Source organism: Lissotriton helveticus, chromosome 10 (assembly GCF_964261635.1).
Source record: "Lissotriton helveticus chromosome 10, aLisHel1.1, whole genome shotgun sequence".
Taxonomy (NCBI): Eukaryota; Metazoa; Chordata; class Amphibia; order Caudata; family Salamandridae; genus Lissotriton; species Lissotriton helveticus.
In genome coordinates this window covers 575730669-575748604 of record NC_136071.1, presented here as the reverse complement: position 1 = coordinate 575748604, position 17936 = coordinate 575730669, and the positions used below count along the sequence as shown (strand labels likewise).

Below are 17936 nucleotides of genomic sequence, written 5' to 3'. Positions count from 1 at the left end.
AGAAGGAGAAAGGGGGCCTGCGCCCATCTTGTACCTCAGGAAAGTCAATCGCTTCCTCCAGAAGGACAAGTTCAAGGTCTTGGCTGCCCTCGACCCTGGAGACTGGATGGTAGCATTGGACTTGCATGACGCATTTTTCACATCCCCGTCCTGCCGGCCCACCGGTGTTGCCTGCGGTTCACAGTAGGCTATGAGCACTTTGTTTGCCGTGCTCCCCTTCGGCCGTACTAGTGCCCCTCGGGTGTTCACGAAAGTAATGGCGGTGGTCGCAGCTCATTTGCGCAGATCTGAAAGACACGTTAGTGATTCCTTACCTTAGACTATCCCAAGGCGTCAGACTGGATCTGGAAAGTTTTGCTAGCAGTACCTCTGCGCGTCAGTAGGTGGCGTCATGCGGCTCCGCGTCCATCGCTGGCATCGTGAGTTCTGAGATGATGTCTCAGAGACTACTTAGGCGCCCTCCTTGCGCGCTGACGTCTGTCTTTTTTTTCGTGCCAGTAAGTGCAGATTCAGTTAGAGCACGTACCCTAGTCACTTTTTGGCTATTTATTTTGGGACTTTTTGTCTCTTGTTGGTCTTCTCTGGTGCATGTAGGGATGACTGGTTTTAAGTCCTGTGGGGCCTGCCTGTCGCAATATGTTGGTGGCGGACCCCCACGACGTCTGTCTGTTACGCCTAGAGCGTGACCACGACATCTGGTCTGGACTGTCAGGCCATGGCCCAGAAGGCCTTGACGGAGCGGCACCGGAAGTTTCTTGATGTTCGGCATTCGTCCCAGTGCCGTTCGCGGTCCAGGGGCCCTTCTAGAGAACGCTCGCGGGGCCACCATCACTGCTCCTCGGGCTCCAAGTCTTCACCCTCAGATTTGGGTAAGAGACGACACAAAAAGAAGTCCCCCCGTCGGTCCCCGAATGCAGACGAGGGAGACAGGGGTTCGGCCCCTGCGACTTGGGAGCCTGTGAATCCTGCGGCCTACCCACCTCACCTGGGTCTGTCGGCAACTCTTGCACAGATGCGAGAGTTTATTGCCGCCATTGACCGCCTGTTTAGGCCTCGGGCTCCCGCTGGTGCGCCTTTGGGCCCAGTGTCAGGATACTGCTGGACCGTCTACTCCACCGGCAGCCCCGTTGCCGCCAGCGGCCTGGCGCCGCAGGATCCTGCGACATTGGCTCCGGTCACGGCGCCACGAGGTCCGAGACTGCCGGTTCCGGCCCCAGCGCCACCTTCGGCTCAGACTGGCGCACTGCAGTGAATGCTGTTGGTTCCGCCTCTGCCCCGGTTCCCTGCCAGTTTTGTCCCTGCCTGAGATACGAATTGGGACACGGCGCTGGTTCTTCCCCGGCTGGCGCCATTCCCTGCACAGTTTGTTCCTTCCTGCCGCTGTCTACTCTACCCACAGTGGAGGTGGACGACTTATTCAAGGACCCTCTTGCTCGTCAGTGTGACTCTGAGCAGGATTGGGCGGACGACTTGGAAGAGGCTGGCGGCCTCAACGTCTCCTCTGATCCGGGGTTTGCCTCTCCCCCGCCCACTATGGAGGAAGGTGCCTCGTAGACGGCGGTGCTTCGTCGGGCAGCTGAGGTCCTTAACCTTGATCTCCCCACGGTGGCCCTAAAGACTAATCTCACTGAGGTGCTCCTGTCTGCGTCCACCTTATCGGAGCCACTGCTGCCCTTTGACGCCCTCACTGACGTCTTGTTGGGCACTTGGTCGCGGCCGGCCACAGGGGCCCCTGTGAATAAGAACGTCGCCAGGCATCATCACCCGGTGCCGGGTGACCCTCCCTTTCTGCCCACTTATCCGACGCCCAAGAGTCTGTCCCTTCAGGCTTCAACATCCCATAGTGCCTTTCCCACGGCTCCGCCCGATAAGGACTCTAAAAGGCAGGAGCAGTTCGGCAAGCCGTTGTTCTCATCGGCCAGCTTGGGGCTGCGTTCGGTGAATACCAAATGTATGTTGGCCTTCTATTCCCACGCAGTGTGGGATACCGTTGCTCAAGTGTTATCTCAGTGCCCGGAAGAGGTTCAGGCTGTGCTGTCCTAGGCTGTGGCCGAGAGTAAGGATGTGGCTAAATTCACCATTCGTTGTGGCTTAGACACCGCTGACTCCCTCGGTAGGGCACGTTCAACTACTGTGGCGCTTCGTCACCACGCCTGGCTGAGATCTACCGGGTTTTCTCTGGACGTCCAGTGCTCGCTCATGGACATGCCCTTTGACGGCGCTCGCCTGTTTGGTGATAAGGCCGACAGTGCGCTGGAGCGTTTCAAGTACCCTCGGGCTACGGCCAAGTCCTTGGGCCTTTCTGCCACGTGCCCGGCCACGTCTACTTTTCCTTCCTCGTGGCCATGGGCGGGGCACCCCTGCCCGCTCATTGTCAGAAGCCTGCGCAGAACCAGACTTGGCGTGGGGGCGTGGAGGCCCCTGGGGCGGTGCAGTGGGCAGGACAGTCCACCTCCGTACCTGCGAAATCCGCCTTAAAGCCTTCAAAGTCTCAGCTTTGGGACACACCCCACGCCAGTGGGCGGCAGGATTCGACTTCACCTTCCCCACTGGCGTTCTGTCACCTCCGACAAGTGGGTGCTGCAACTCGTCCGGATGGGTTACTCCCTCCCTTTCGAGTCTACCCCCCAGCCATGCCACCTCAGTTCCACCGCATGTCAGGGGATCACTTTGTGCTTCTTCATCAGGAAGTTGTGGCCCTCTTGGCCAAGGGGGCCGTCGAGTGCGTTTCTTGGCCAGAAGTAGGACGTGGTTGTTCCCACTACTCTCTGGTCCCCTAGAAGGACAAGGGGGCCTTGCGCCCCATCTTGGACCTCAGGAACGTCAATCGCTTCCTGCGGAAGGAGCAGTTCAAGATGTTGACTCTGGCTCAGGTCTTTGCTGCCCTCGACCCTGGAGACTGGATAGTTGCATTGGACGTGCAGGATGCATATTTTCACATGCACAAGTTACTACTTGTGTAACGATATATCTGTAAGAGACATTAGTTAGTGATAGATTCATTACCACCCCACCCATCCTCCCCTTTCTGCGAACTGATTTCTAGGGTTAAGGTCATTCTTTTCTGGGCCCTAGTTTCATGGCACCAGTGGTCAGTTTCTTGCATGGCTCTTATTTCCTGGTGCGGAAATTCGTGTACAGAACTGACGTCTGCGCGCATGGATGGTGTCTAAGTAGTCTCCGTGATGTCATCTCCGCTCTTACGACGCCAGCGACGGACGCTGAGCCGCATGACACCACCTACTGATGCGCAGAGGTACTGCTAGCAAACCTTTCTGGATCCAGTCTGACTCCTGGGGATATTCTAAGGTAAGGAATCTATCACTAACTAATGTCTCTTACAGATAGATCGTTACACAAGTAGTAACTTGTGCGATACTCCTTATCTACCTCTTTCTGTTTTTTGTTCCCAACATATCCATTACAAATGTTTCAAAATACCAATTCAATGTATAATTCAGATTTGGATTGAGTGACGATTGCCACAATGAAAACATTCTGGAACTTGTGAAGTACGTTTAACATGCTTGAATTCACATTTTTCATTGGTTTCGATAGGCTCTAAATGTTTTTCCATTCGTGAAGAGCTGCTACTGTGATTGTTACAATATGCTTCATCTTAAACAACTCTTTTTGTCTCCCTAATCTCTTCCTCTGTGCTGCATGCAAGATTTAGCCCCTTTGATATTTGCAAAGTTCAATTTTTTCTAACCACTGACATGCTTGCTCTAAATGCCTTCATTAAAATATTTGCTAGTTAACTTTTGGAATTAAGTCTAGTAACCGAAGTACACGTTTATTGCAGTTGCTTGATAATGTGGAAAATAAAATGAAAGGCACCTGTGTTGAAGGCACGATACCAAAGTTATTCAGAGGGAAAATGACGGTATGTATTTATGTACTGTATTTCTGAACGTACTACTTAATGGTGGTCTTTCCAATATGATTATCTCAGTTTTCACGTTTTATCCCAGAGTAATATGCATCAATCATTAGTTCACTCTCCTGCAATGCAAAGACGGCCGTAATTGCCAGCTACTGTTACTTTTGCTATTTGCTTTCCTGCAATATATTCTCCTGCATTTTACTGTGATTAAACTATACCACTCTTAAATAGAATATTTTCTAATATGCAAGGACACTAAATCTTATCTTTTTCTGTATTCTCGAACACTTTATTTTTTACTTCAGATACCGTTTAGAAACCGGTTATAAATAATTCAAAAAAGCATATTTATTTGCATTAGTAAGAATAAGATGCCTTGGTTTTTAAAACAACCTTAACTCCTTTTGCTTTTTTAAACCCAGGAAAATCAACACAAATTTCTTGTTGGACTCAAACTCTCAAGACTACACAGTCGCTACAATATGCACTCTTTAAGGTTCCAGAACTCCGTTCTTGTTCGCTGAAGTCATTTTGTACTCTACCACTGGGCTATGCCTATCTATTACGTTGGGTTTTCTATAGTAATTTGTTTTCCTAAACCGGAGAATTCACAGTTTAGGGCTTAAGCTGCTTTTCAGGCGTGTTTTGTCTGCAGGCTTTTCGCTACTGTTCTGTAGAAATTTATTCAATCTAGTGCCTCAAATAATGGGGAGGAGGGAGGCAAGTCAATGACGTCCATCACGTCTCTCTGGATGGACACTTATGATGCTTAATGGTGTCAATTATGCTTGAAATGCCAAGGAGAATGGTCCAAGATTCCAGTGAAATTAAACAGTCATTGCAAGACCACCAGATGAGACTTTTTCTGTACCTGCTCAACAGGTAGATGATGCAAAAGTAGCTTCTGCTTTCTGCTTATCTTCTTCTCTAATCTCTTAATCTAGGAAAATGAATCCATGCTCCTGTATGCTGCTGAGATTAAATGGGTCTGGGGAACCAGCATCCTCTTAGTCCTAAAAAAAATACTGTGGTCAATTGTTAAAACGAAGATCCTCTGTCAAAGGTCATCATCATACTTTCGGTCTAGAGAGATTATATCATGTGTAATGTGAGAAGTTGGCCTGATATATGATGCTCACTAATTCTAGTGATCACCTTGTATCAGTCCAAACAACCCTTATGGGGATTGGTTGCAAGTCAACCTGATAGACCAGCTATCCTAGTAGCGTGGACAAAAGCAGTCTTTAGGCTAAACTCTTTTGGCATGTGAAGCCAGCTGTTTTACCACAATATAACCCCTTGAATACAAGATGAAAGAACACCACACAGGTTGTTATGAAAATAAACGATATATTTATTATTAACAACACCTCTGAACTCTTTGAGGTCAGAGGGCTAAGCACATGACAATACTACAAAAGAAATACGAGTTCGCACAATATCTACAAGTGTGCCTGAGGGGCACGGCAAACCATATACTCAAAACAATGGAATGCAAGGAAGGAAAATACTGTAAGAAGATCCAGAGGCTGGAGGATCGCTGGGACTACGCTACGAACTAGGTAAGTACGGAGCAGGAGGCCCACGGGACTCACGTGCAGAGTGGAAACTCTCACGCGAGATTCGTACCAACGTCTATGGATGCTACAGCTTACAAAGTTACGGATTCTGGACGAACCCGGCTGGATGGAGGGAAAACAGTGGACCTGGACACTAGGATAGTGGACCCAGACTTCAGCACCTAGAAGCTTTAGTTACCTAACCCACAGGCTGCGGGTGCATAGGGCTGAAACAAGGAGTTGCTGGCAGGCAGCCAGATGGAGGAGTCCAGTGGTTCCAAGGATGGAACTAGGAAGAAGGAAGTCCTGAAAGGGAAGGGGACAGTCTTGGTCACTAGCCAGTGACGGTGCTGGAACCAGGAGGGAACCAGATGCTGTCGCCGCGTTCAGGTGAAGGAAGGGTCGCTTCTCTCTGTAGCTGCGCGGACCAGGAGCTGCTCTTCACGACCAGGCTGGAGGCACAAGCTGTCCCACGTAGTCTGCTGCTGTTGGCGGTGTCGGATCGTCCATCTGGACAACAGGCCTTGGCTAATGCAAGCCACGCGGTGGAACCAAGATGGCGTCTGGTGTGGACCAGGAGGGTCCGGGGTGCTTCTCTTTCACAAGGAAGCAAGGGCCAGTCTGGGGGACCAGACTAGCAGTGTCGAAATCTTCGGGTCGTCGTCTCCGAGGTCACAAGCTAGCCGGCAAGTGACCAGACAACAGGAAGGGCAGCAACCAGGCAAAAGGGCCCCACGCAGATCACGGGGATGCTGGGGGGCTGGTCTTTGGTGCTGGAGCTGCGTCGGTGTGGGGCTTCTCAGTCCCCAATGCACTCCCTCGAGGAACCCTCAGGGGTCGTGCTGGAAGCGCTGGGCAGGTTTCTTCAAGATGGCCGTCTCCACGTTGCTCGTCGCACCCACGGGTCCCAGCTGTGCTGTGGATGTGGGTAGAGGTCAGAGAGGTCTGGAGGTCCGGGTCTTGTCGAGCTGGGTCGTCGGATTCCGGGATGGAAGGACTTTGCAACAAACCGCACAGGAGCTTGATGGTGCCTGTGAAGCAGGATGGTCACTCCCTGATCATAGGGGAGATTCTTCAGTCTTGGGATGTTCAGGAGGTCGAAGGTCAAGAGTTCTTCGTGGAAGTTGTCAAGAGTAATCTAATCTGGAATGGGACCAGCTCCTACCTTTATTCAGCTAAAGGGGGCTGCACTACGACTAGGTCCCTCCCCTGGGTGGGACCAGGAAGGGGGGTGGTTACACCCCCTATCCTTTGTCCAGTTTCCCGCCAGAGCTGGGGCTGGAGTGCCCCAGCAACTGGTTGGAACCGGTGTATGCACAGGGCACCTTGTGTGCCCCAGGCATGTCTCATTCCTTTTAGCCTTGGCCTACCTAATACACAAAATCCTGTCTGGGGTGGTGCTAGCACCTCCCAAGGCAGGAAACCCTTTGTCTGAGTCTCCCTTGCTGGAAGGACTCCCAGCAGCAGGAGGTCAGACTTGTGTCTGTGGTGGCAGCATCCATTTTGTGATGCTGAGGCTAGAGTTAACTTTAACCGGGGTTTGCAGTTACATACATGTCGTGTCCCTCGAGAAGGGTGGAATGCTAACCCCGTCGCCAGAATTGGCGAGGGGTTAGTATTCCAATTCGTATGACACCTTACTCTACATGTTTTGATAATGCTATGCCAAAGTTAGCATTTAACCGCGAGGATTATAATGCACTTAAGGGTATATGGTATAGCGTTATCATGGAACAGCTATAAGGACTTGGTTCCGCAAGCTGCAAACGGGCTCAGCTCATGCCAGAGCACCATCTCACATAATTCCAAGCACTCTGCCTTCAGGATTGATAAGGCCTGCCATAGGAGTGACTGATAGGAATATATGTGTCCATTTTAGGGTTAGATATAGGAACACTATATCTAAAGCAAAGCGTGATTACACCCCCTTGCCCCAGCTGTCGTGCAGCCAGTTGTGTCACATTTGGGTGGCCAGCCAGGGGTGGCATAATACATGCTGCAGCCCCTGGTAGGCCCTGGGTACACCTATGCCCTGGATAAGTAAGGTATACTGTACAGGGACTGATAAGGTGGCCCAGTACCAATTGGTAACTGCACCTAGGGTACATGGTTGTAATTTAGAGTGAGAACAGCTAGGCTGTGGGTCTGATTAGCAGGCCCACAGCCAGGGAAAGTCGTAAACCAGTGAAGCAAAAAGCAAAAATCTGATCTGGGGTGGCCATGGGATTGCAGACCCCACTCTCCTACATGTAACATCTAGGACAAGTTCATCTTTAGTGTTATTGAAAGAAAAAAAAGTGAAGGCGAACTATCAATATTGATTTCTTGCGGCCAGGTCCATTTGATTTTCATAGTTCTGCAATACCTCCTTCTCGTACTGTTTTACCATTTGTGCTTCAGCTTACTCAAGTGGTTTCATTGCCAGCCTGTTGCAGCACCAGAGCCTTATTTTATCAAAACTTTTGTGAGTTTTGCAACTCTCTTAAAAAGTGCCTGTGTAATTCCCATGCGCACCTTTCCGAAGGAGACCCTATGCTCCTACCCCACATGAGAAATATAGGGGAAAGATGGTTCACGATTCTATGGTGACAGTTTTTGTTTGACTAAATCAAATAGCTGCTCTTCAGACACTTAGAAAAGCTCCCATCGTTCATCTTCACCCATTCTACCTATTGGAGTTTCACCTGTCGTTTACTTGATCACATTTCAGGAAGTTGTGGTCCAGGGTGCTAGTACGCTTAGTATATTTTGCAAAACACTTTGGCTTAGTTTTTTTGTAATTAATACTTGCTGCATTATCCTACATTAAGGAAAATAAGTAACTCCCTGGGTCAGTGCCATTATGTGTTTATTGGTAAATTGGGCCACTGGAATTGTGATTTTGTGGTTGTGGTGATTTTCGCATAATTACTGATTTGTTACATTTGCCACACAATAGATCTGCTGCATAATTGGCTGATTTTAACAAATGAAATGGTTACTAGCGCAAACGTTTTAATACTTCGAAAACAATTGACAATACATATTTTCGTGCAGTGGAAGGCCTTTAGCAAATCTGGACTCATCACCTTTCTGATGCTCAATGCTATATTTGGATATTAAATGGATACTGAGGTGCAGACTATGTTAAGAGTGTTCCTAAGTGTAAAAATGATTACATAATGAGGTAATACTATTACAAAGTGTGCCTTATTACATCACATAATTTGCCTTTTCTTGACACATTCTACTCGGCCTTGCTGCATAATTTGGCCCTCTCTTGCTACATAATTCCAGTAGTCCTGTCCATATATAGACCCGCAAGGCTGCACATGGAGCTTGACACTTTAGGCAGCCGCTTTTCAGTCCTACTTGTTGACAAATCTAGTGTGAATGGTTCCATGTTATCTGTTGGTACTGTAACCTATGATTGTCACAGGTCACTTAATTCTTGGCTGTGGAGCACATGTTGCTAATCTGCAGGTACAAGACTAACTGCTCTCTTAAAAACCTGATGGATCTTAGGGCAGTTAACATGGTTCTGAAATGGTTTCTGGTGGCATTGAACGTTGAGGTTCTCAGGTATAGAATAAATGTACTTCCTAAAGACAGGTTGAAGATCTCCTCCAATGAAGTGTTAAAATCTTCATTAGCTGATTACCAGAAGATAAATGTTCATAGGTGTGACTATTGTCAAACATGCTCTTGACTTCTACTGTTGGGCTTGGACGTTGGAAGTTGTTTTTGTTTGGAGAAGCTGTTTTGAGCCACAAGATTCAAAATACTTTGGTACTCCTTCCTTAGTTAGCAGTTTCCTTGGGCCCCAGCTCCATTGTAAATGTATTGTTTTCCTCCACCATTTGTTTGGAATGGGTACTAATGGGTTTACAGGACTCTTGCTTTTCATTAATAGAGAAGAGACTTGGATACCTGTCCTTGTTCCCCCCCCCCCCCCCCACCCCCCACCCTCGATAAGTGCTCTATAGAGACAGTCAAAGAGGAGCGTGTCTGTCCGCTAACCCCACCCATATGGGACTCCACAGTGTCTTCCTTTTCGACTCTGGAGAACGAACAAGTGTGCAAGGTGATGGAATGAATGCCCTTCAGAAAGGGCTCTTAATGTCATGCCTTGTTCCCCTGGACAGACTTCACAATGTCTTTAGTTTGTCTCTAAACCACAAGCACACAATGCACCTTCTATCTGAAAGAGACACGTTAGTGATAGATTCCTTAGCTTAGAATATCCCCAGGCGTCAGACTGGATCCGGAAAATTTTGCGTAGCAATACCCCTGCGCGCCGGCAGGCGTCGTCTGCGTCTGTCGTCGGCGTCGTTAGCACCGGAATGACGTCGTCGGGGTACATAGACGCCGCCCATGCGCGCTGACGTCAGTTCTTCTTTTTTCCGCACCAGCTAGCGCAGATCCGGAGAAGCTCTACCCCTTAGTCATTTTTTTACTAAACTTTTTGATCTTTTGATTATTTCTCTACTCGAGTCTTCGACTCCGACTGTGCCAGTAGGGATTCCCGGGTTCAAACCCTGTTCCAAGTGCGATCGACTCCGCCGGTGCCTGAAGTGTTTAGGCCTCGACCACGACAACCGCACCTGCTCCGACTGCCGGGCCCTGACGTCTAAAGCTAGGCGGGGGCGGTCCCGCAAGCGACTCGAGCTCCGGCAGTCGGCCCCGCGCCGCTCCCGGTCCCAGGGGAGGTCGAGGGACCGGTCGCGGGGTCGGAGTCTTCGCAGCTCCGGGAGTGGACATCGGTCGTCAGGATCCAAGTCCTCAGGTAAGAGGCATATGAGGTTGGAGAGACGTCGTCGTTCCTCCGACTCACCCCGACGCTCGCACGATACGGCCAGGGAGTTTGGGTGACACCACCCACGTGGCTCCGACGGAGTCGCAAGCGTCGCCCCCTGCCCCCCACACCTTCGGGTCCCTGGGCATGACGCGACGCCAGAGTAGGTCGAGCGGTATCTCATGGCCATGAGGTCCCTCCCTTCTCGGCCAGGTCCCGTGGCGCCTCCGGGCCCAGCGGCCCCGGCTGGAGGGCCTAGCGTGTCGGGTGCTTCGGCCCCGGGGCCGCCGGGTGCTTCGGCCCCGGGGCCGCCGGGTGGCGGCTTCGGTCCCGGAGCCGCAGGCCCTCGCCGGATCCACTTACGGATCCGGGTCGTCGCCGGTCGACCTCACCGGCGCCGGCCCTGCGGGTGTCGCCCCCGGCGCCCACTATGGACGCCATCCCGAATCCTCCCTTCGGTCCGGATCTGGCGCTGCTTCCGACGGCCTTTGGAGATTTCTATTTCCATGAGACTGCCCCGTCTGCTGACCCTGCTCTGCAGGAGATGGGTGACGAAGGTGATTGGGAGGGGTCTGTGGACCCTCTGGTACAAGAGTGCCAGTCTCAAGAGGACTGGACATATGAGCTTGGGGAGGCCAGTGGAATTGACACTTCACCAAACACTGGATTTGTCTCCCCTCCCACCGTGGCTACGGAGGAGGGGGCTGCTTACATTGTACTGTTGATGAGGGCGGTCAAGGCCTTAAACCTTGAGCTCCCTGTCGCGGCCGTGAGGACTAACCTCCTCACTGAGGTCCTTAAACCGAAGGCAAGCTCCAATGAGCCTCTGCTGCCGTTTAATGAGCCTTGTGTGACGTTCTTGTGGGCGCTTGGTCCAAGCCCACCACAGGGCCGCCTGTGGATAGGAACGTGGCCAGACGCTACCGCCGGGCCCCAGACGACCCTTGCTTTTTGTCAACCCATCCCACCCCCGAGAGCCTGGTCATGCAGGCCTCCACTTCCCAGACCGCATTCCCGGCGGCTCCGCCCGATTGGGAATCCAAGAGGTATGAACAATTTGGGAAGAAAGTGTTCTCGTCCCTGAGTTTGGGACTGCGGTCTGTCAATACTGCATGCCTCTTGGGCCGCTACACCCACACCCTGTGGGACACGGTCGCGGACGTGCTGCCACAATGTCCGGAGGAGGTCCGGGCTAAACTCGCCCAAGCCCTTGTGGAGGGCCGAGATGCAGCGCGATATTCCATCCGGTGTGGGCTGGATACCATGGACTCACTGGGCAGGGCGATGGCAACGACGGTGGTGGTTCGACGCCACGCCTGGTTGAGGTCTGCCAACTTTTCGGCCGATGTCCAGGCCACTCTTCTGGACATGCCGTTCGATGGCCGTCGCCTCTTTGGTGACAAGGCAGGCCATGCGCTTGAGCGTTTTAAGGACTCCAGGGCTACGGCAAAGTCCTTGGGCCTCTCGGCCACACGCCAGCAATCGGGTGCCTTTCGCTCCTTTCGTGGCCAGGGAAGGGGCGCCCCCACACGTGCTACCAGCCACGCACCGCAGAATGTTCAACAGAGCGATGGCGGCCGTGGAAACCGCTGTGGCGGCGGTCGGGGAAAACTGCGAGGCCAGTCCACACCTCCCTCCGCAGCACCTGCCTCAAAACCTTCCTAGTCCGCGTTTTCAGGCCCATGTGACGCCAGTGGGGGGCAGGATTCGCCATCACCTCTTCCACTGGCGCACTGTCATGTCGGACAGGTGGGTGCTGCAAATCGTCCGAAGGGGCTACTCCCTCCCCTTTGAGGCGACCCCTCCAGCCCTGCCACCGCAATTCCACCGCGTGTCGTGGGATCACTTGCAACTTCTGCAAGAGGAAGTCACGGCCCTCTTGGCCAAGGGGGCATCGAGTGCGTTCCTGGGCCAGAAGTAGGTTGTGGTTGTTACTCCCACTACTTTCTAGTACCCAAGAAGGGCAAAGGGGGCCTACACCCTGTCTTGGACCTACGGAACGTCAACGGCTTCCTCCGTAAGGAGAAGTTCAAGATGCTGACTTTGGCTCAGGTCTTAGCTGCCATGGACCCTGGAGACTGGATGGTAGCATTGGACTTGCAGGACGCTTATTTTCACATCCCCGTCCTGCCGGCCCACCGGCGTTACCTGTGGTTCACGGTAGGCCACGAGCACTTTCAGTTTACCGTGCTCCCCTTCGGCCTTACCAGTGCCCCACGGGTGTTCACGAAAGTGATGGCGGTGGTCGCAGCTCATCTGCGCAGGTTAGCGGTGTCAGTCTTCCCCTACCTCGACGACTGGTTATTGAAGGCGGGCTCGCCCCAGACAGTCTTCAGCCACCTCCAGACTACGGCCGACCTCCTGCACTTGCTGGGGTTCTCCATCAACGTGCCGAAGTCGCACCTGTGTCCCTCTCAGAAGCTCCTCTTTATCAGAGCGGTTCTAGACTCGGTGCAGTTTCGGGTTTATCCTCCCGAACAGCGGGTTCGGGATATTCAGGCTCTGATTCTGATCTTTCAGCCTTTATCCCGAGTCTCGGTCAGGTTGACGCTGCGGCTTCTGGGGCTGATGGCCTCCTGCATCCTTCTGGTGCATCACGCCCGGTGGCGGATGCGGGCTCTGCAGTGGGACCTGACGTTTCAGTGGGCCCAGCATCAGGACAACTTGTCCGATCATGTCTTGCTCTCAGAGGGCACTGCAAGACAGTTGCATTGGTGGCTCACGGACCACGATTGGGTCGGTGGCAGATCCCTCTCCCTACCCCACCCGGAGCACGTGGTTGTGACGGACTCATCCCTCCAGGACTGCGAAGGCCACAAAGGAGAGGCGGAGATCAGAGGCCTCTGGTCTCCGGCGGAGTCCCGGCTCCATATCAACCTTTTGGAGCTGCGGGCGATCCGTCTAGCACTGAAGGCATTCCTCCCCTCTGTCCCGGGGAGTGTAGTGCAGGTGTTCACGGACAACACCACCGCCATGTGGTACTGCAACAAACAGGGTTGGGTCGTGGACCCTATGCCAGGAGGCTCTGCGCCTCTGGCAGTGGCTGGAACATAAGGGCGTGACCCTGGTGATTCAACACCTGGCAGGTTCTTTGAATGCCAGGGCGGACGAACTCAGCCGTCGGTTCATGATGGATCACGAATGGCATCTGAACTCGGACATGGCGCAAGGCCTCTTTCAGCAGTGGGGAGAGCCTTAGTTAGATCTGTTCGTCACAGAAGAGAACGCGCAATGTCATCAGTTCTGCGCGTTGGAATTTCCAAGGCGGCACTCGCTCAGACGCTTTTAGTCGTGAGTGGTGTTGCGGTCTATTGTACGCCTTTCCGCCTATACCACTTCTGCCCAGAGTGCTGAAGAAGATCAGGCGCGACCGGGCCCAGGTTATCCTTGTGGCTCCGGACTGGGCACGAAGATACTGGTATCCCGAACTACTCAGCATGTCAGTCGATCCCCCGATTCGTCTGCCTCTTCGGGAGGACCTTCTGTCGCAGCAGCAGGGGACAGTTCTCCACCCAAACCTGTCCAGTCTCCACCTACAAGCTTGGAGATTGAGTGGCGGCAGTTGAGGCCATTTGACTTGCCTTCTGAAGTCTGTAATGTCATTCTGGCAGCCGGGCGTCCCTCCACAAAGTCGGTATACGCCTGCAGGTGGAACAGATTTGTGGCATGGTGCACAGCAAAGGCTGTGGATCCACTCTCTGCACCCCTTTCTGAGGTTCTCCTCTTCCTTCTTTCTCTGGCCCAGCAGGGCTCTGCTCTGGGCACTGTAAAGGGCTACCTTTCTGCCCTTTCCGCCTTCTTAAGGCTACCTGATCAGCCTTCCTTGTTCAAGTCCCCAATTGTAAATAGGTTTTTGAAGGGCATCACACACATGTTCTCTCCTCTTCCTTTCGTGATGCCCCAGTGGGACTTGAATCTTGTACTTACTTACCTAATGTGTGCTCCCTTTGAGCTGCTCCGTAACTGTCCTCTCCGTCTTCTTACTTTAAAGACTGCTTTCCTGGTTGCCATCACCTCTGCCAGGAGAGTGAGTGAGCTCCAGGCTCTTTCTTCTACACCTCCTTTCTTCTGTTGATCCGGACAAGGTTGTGTTGCGGACGAGACCCTCTTTCCTGCCCAAGGTTGTCACGGCCTTCCACATCGGGCAGCCCATTACTTTGCCCACCTTCTTTCCGCCTCCGCATCCCTCGAAAGAGGAAGAGAGGCTCCACTGTCTGGACCCAAAACGTGCGCTCTCTTACTATCTGGTTCAAAAAGGGGGTGGTGATGGACAGAGTATCTGAATTAAGCAGAGCACTCCTACCCAGTCAAAAGATCAGGGCTTGATCCATCACCGTTTTTTAGCTCACTGCACCATCCCAGTTCAGAACCTGGCTACATGCAAATTAGTCTGACCCTGGCCCAGTGCATCATGGTCTCTTACTATCTGGATCACACACGCCAGTTCCGGGTGGATGACCAACTCTTTGTTGGTTACGTGGGCGCTAAGAAGGGAAAGGCGGTGCACAAGCGGACCATCTCTCGATGGATCATCTTGTGTATCCAGGTGTGTTACTCCTTGGCTAAGGAGCCCCCTGTTGGATTGAGGGCTCATTCCTCTCGGGCCACGGCAACTACCACTGCCCTGGGCCGAGGAGTGCCCTTGCAGGACATTTGCCAGGCAGCTACATGGGCCTCGCTGCACACGTTTGCACGACACTACTGCCTGGACAGCCAAGTCCGGAGGGATGGCTTCTTTGGCTGTTCCGTCCTCCAGGACTTTCTGGTGTGATTATTGGTTCGCAGACTCACCACCCGGGTTGGTATTGCTGGGGTATCTATTCTAAGGTAAGGAATCCATCACTAACGTGTCTCTTCCAGATGCACAAGTTACTACTTGTGTAACGATATATCTGTAAGAGACATTAGTTAGTGATAGATTTCTTACCGACCCACCCATCCTCCCCATTCTGCGAACCGATATCTAGGGTTAAGGTCATCCCCTTTCAGGACCCTAGTTTCATGGCACCAGTGTTAGTTCTATCATGGCTCTGCGTATCTGGTGTGGAAAAGCTGTGTATCAGAACTGACGTCGGCGGCGTCTAAGTACTCAGACGTCATTCCGGCGCTGCCGACGACGGACGAGGAGCCGCGGACGACGCCTGCCGGCGCGCAGGGGTATTGCTATGCAAAATTTTCCGGATCCAGTCTGACGCCTGGTGATATTCTATGGTAAGGAATCTATCACTAACTAATGTCTCATACAGATATATCGTTACACAAGTAGTAACTTGTGCAACGGCAACACCACAGGATTGCTTCCTTTATGATTTTAAGGAACCATTCCAAAAGGCTCTACGGTCCATTCCCATAATTGATTACATCTGGAAACAAGGGGAGAAAATAATGCAAACCCCTTTATCTCTGGTTCCGGTGCTGCGCAGACTGGAAAAAAAAATATAAAGCTCCTGACACAGCCCCAGCTTGCCTTATTGGCCATCCAAAGCCAGACTCTGTGATTACCCAGGCAGCGCAGGTCAAACAATCCATCGGCTCCATTGGCTGCGCCGCCAGATAAGGAGGGTCGAAAGCTAGACAACATAGGGAAGAGGTTTCCGTCCATGTCAGCTTTAACGGTGCGTGCAGCAAACTCTTTAGCACTGTTGGGTCGGTACAACCGTCAAATGTGGGCAGATACCGCTCCATACTTGGATTCGCTTGAAGACGAGCAGAAAGAAGAGGCGAAGAAGATTCTCCTTGAAGGCGAGCGTTCCGCTTCTGAGATAATTGATGTGGCGATGGATATCGCATCCACGGGGTTCCGGCAGCTGGCAGAAGCTGCAGACCTGAGGCGCCAAGGTTGGCTTAAGGCAACATCTTTCCTGCCTGAGGTTCAGACCAAGGTATTGGACATGCCGTATGATGGTCCGCTTCTTTTTGGACAGCACATTGATGAGCTGCTACAGGGTATCAAAAAAGATACTGATACCGCAAAAGCTCTAGGTTCTCTCCAATATAAAAATCCTTCCTTTCGGGGCTCCAGAGGAAGAGGTCAGTCCTCTAGAGGCGCCTATCAGGGGTACAAATCCACGTACGGCTCAAATCAGCAATACAAACCCCAGTACCAGCAGAGACAGCAGCAAAACCAGTCGTCCTACAACAAGTCTTCAGCCGTCCCAGTGTCACTTTCCTCGGATCTGTCCTGGATACTACTCAGATAGGCTTTCCCTTCACAGGAACGCCAAGTGAAACTAAGGACCTTGGCCGCCCGGATTCAATCCAAAAAGTCCATCACGGTGCGCCTGTACAAGTCCTTGTTAGGGATGATGTCCTCGAACATCCTGTTGGTTCCACACTGCCGCCTTCGTATGCGTCCACTTCAGGAGGCGCTATCAGCTCAGTGGATTCAATGCAGGGGATCCTTTGACGTCATCTGGATAATTCCTACCATTGTCCAGGCTCTGAACTGGTGGCTTCATCCACAGAATCTACGGAAGGGCCTTTTGTTCATACTTCCAGTCTCGCCACATGTGATAACTACAGAAGCGTCTTTGGAAGGTTGGGGGGCGTTCCTTCAGGAGCTTCAAATCAACGGGCGTGGTCCCTTGCAGAGAAGCAACTGCACATAAACCTCCTCGAGTTAAGGGCAGTTTACCTGGCATTAAAAGCGTTCCTGCCCAGGATCAAAGATTCCCCAGTGCTTGTGAGAACAGACAACACCACCACTATATATAATGCACTATCTAAACAAACAAGGGGGAACTCTGTCTCTGTCGTTGTCTCAAGAATCGCAAAGAATTTGGAAATGGCTTCTTCAGCACAACATTTCCCTTCGGGCGGAGTACGTCCCAGGGACGGACAATGTCCTGGCAGACTCTCTGAGCAGGCAACGTTCCGTGTGGCACGAGTGGGAGCTGGATCATCAACTTCTCAGCTCTGTATTCGCCCGATGGGGCAGGCCTCACCTGGATATGTTTGCGACACAGCACAACGCAAAATGCCTACATTACGCAAGCTGGCATCCCTAGAAGGGATCACTGGGGAATGCATTTTCGATCAGATGGTGCAACATCTTTGCGTACGCATTTCCTCCATTTCCCCTGATTCCCAGGGTCCTCCGTTAAGTGAAGGCAGAGCATTGCACCCTGATCTTAATAGCACCAGCGTGGCCGCGCCAACACTGGTTTACAGAGCTTCATCTCCTGTCGCTCGAACCGCCAATTCTGTTCAAGCCTTGCCAGACTCTCCTTACAATGAACCAGGGGCAAGTCCAGCATCCGGATCCAGCATCTGATTGTCGGCTTGGCTCCTGAGTTAGGAGAGTTTCAAAACCTAGAAATTCCTCAAGATAGCAGGGCAGTCTTAGCCCGGGCTCGGGCTGACAGTACCAACAAGACGTATTCTCTAAAGTGGAAAAGGTTCAGTGTATGGTGTAAAGCAAACAAGATACACCCCTTTTCATCAACACCTGCACAAATTCTACCTTACCTGCTTCATTTGGTGCACTCAGGATTGGCCCATGCTTCTATTAAAGTCCACCTGGCTGCCATATCTCGCTTCAGGCGTTCGTCATCTGGTACTTCCCTCTGGTCCGATAGAATAGTTAAGCAATTTTTAAAGGGCCTGTTCAGAACAAAACATTCCCTCCGGTGAGAGCTTTACCACCCACCTGGCAACTAAACATTGTACTCGCTCAACTGATGAAACATCCCTTTGAGCCAATACACAGAGCCGACAT

At 52.0% G+C, this 17936-nt stretch overlaps 1 protein-coding gene across 4 annotated transcripts in view; it reads left to right on the top strand.

Annotated features, from left to right (window-relative positions):
* USP7 (ubiquitin specific peptidase 7) overlaps window positions 1-17936 on the top strand; it is a 1709027-nt gene that overhangs the window by 541321 nt on the left and 1149770 nt on the right. For all 4 annotated transcript variants that reach the window (XM_078663105.1, XM_078663106.1, XM_078663108.1 and 1 more), the window contains one exon: window positions 3806-3886. In XM_078663105.1, the coding sequence (XP_078519231.1) occupies window positions 3806-3886 (81 nt within the window). The remainder of the gene's footprint in view (window positions 1-3805; window positions 3887-17936) is intronic.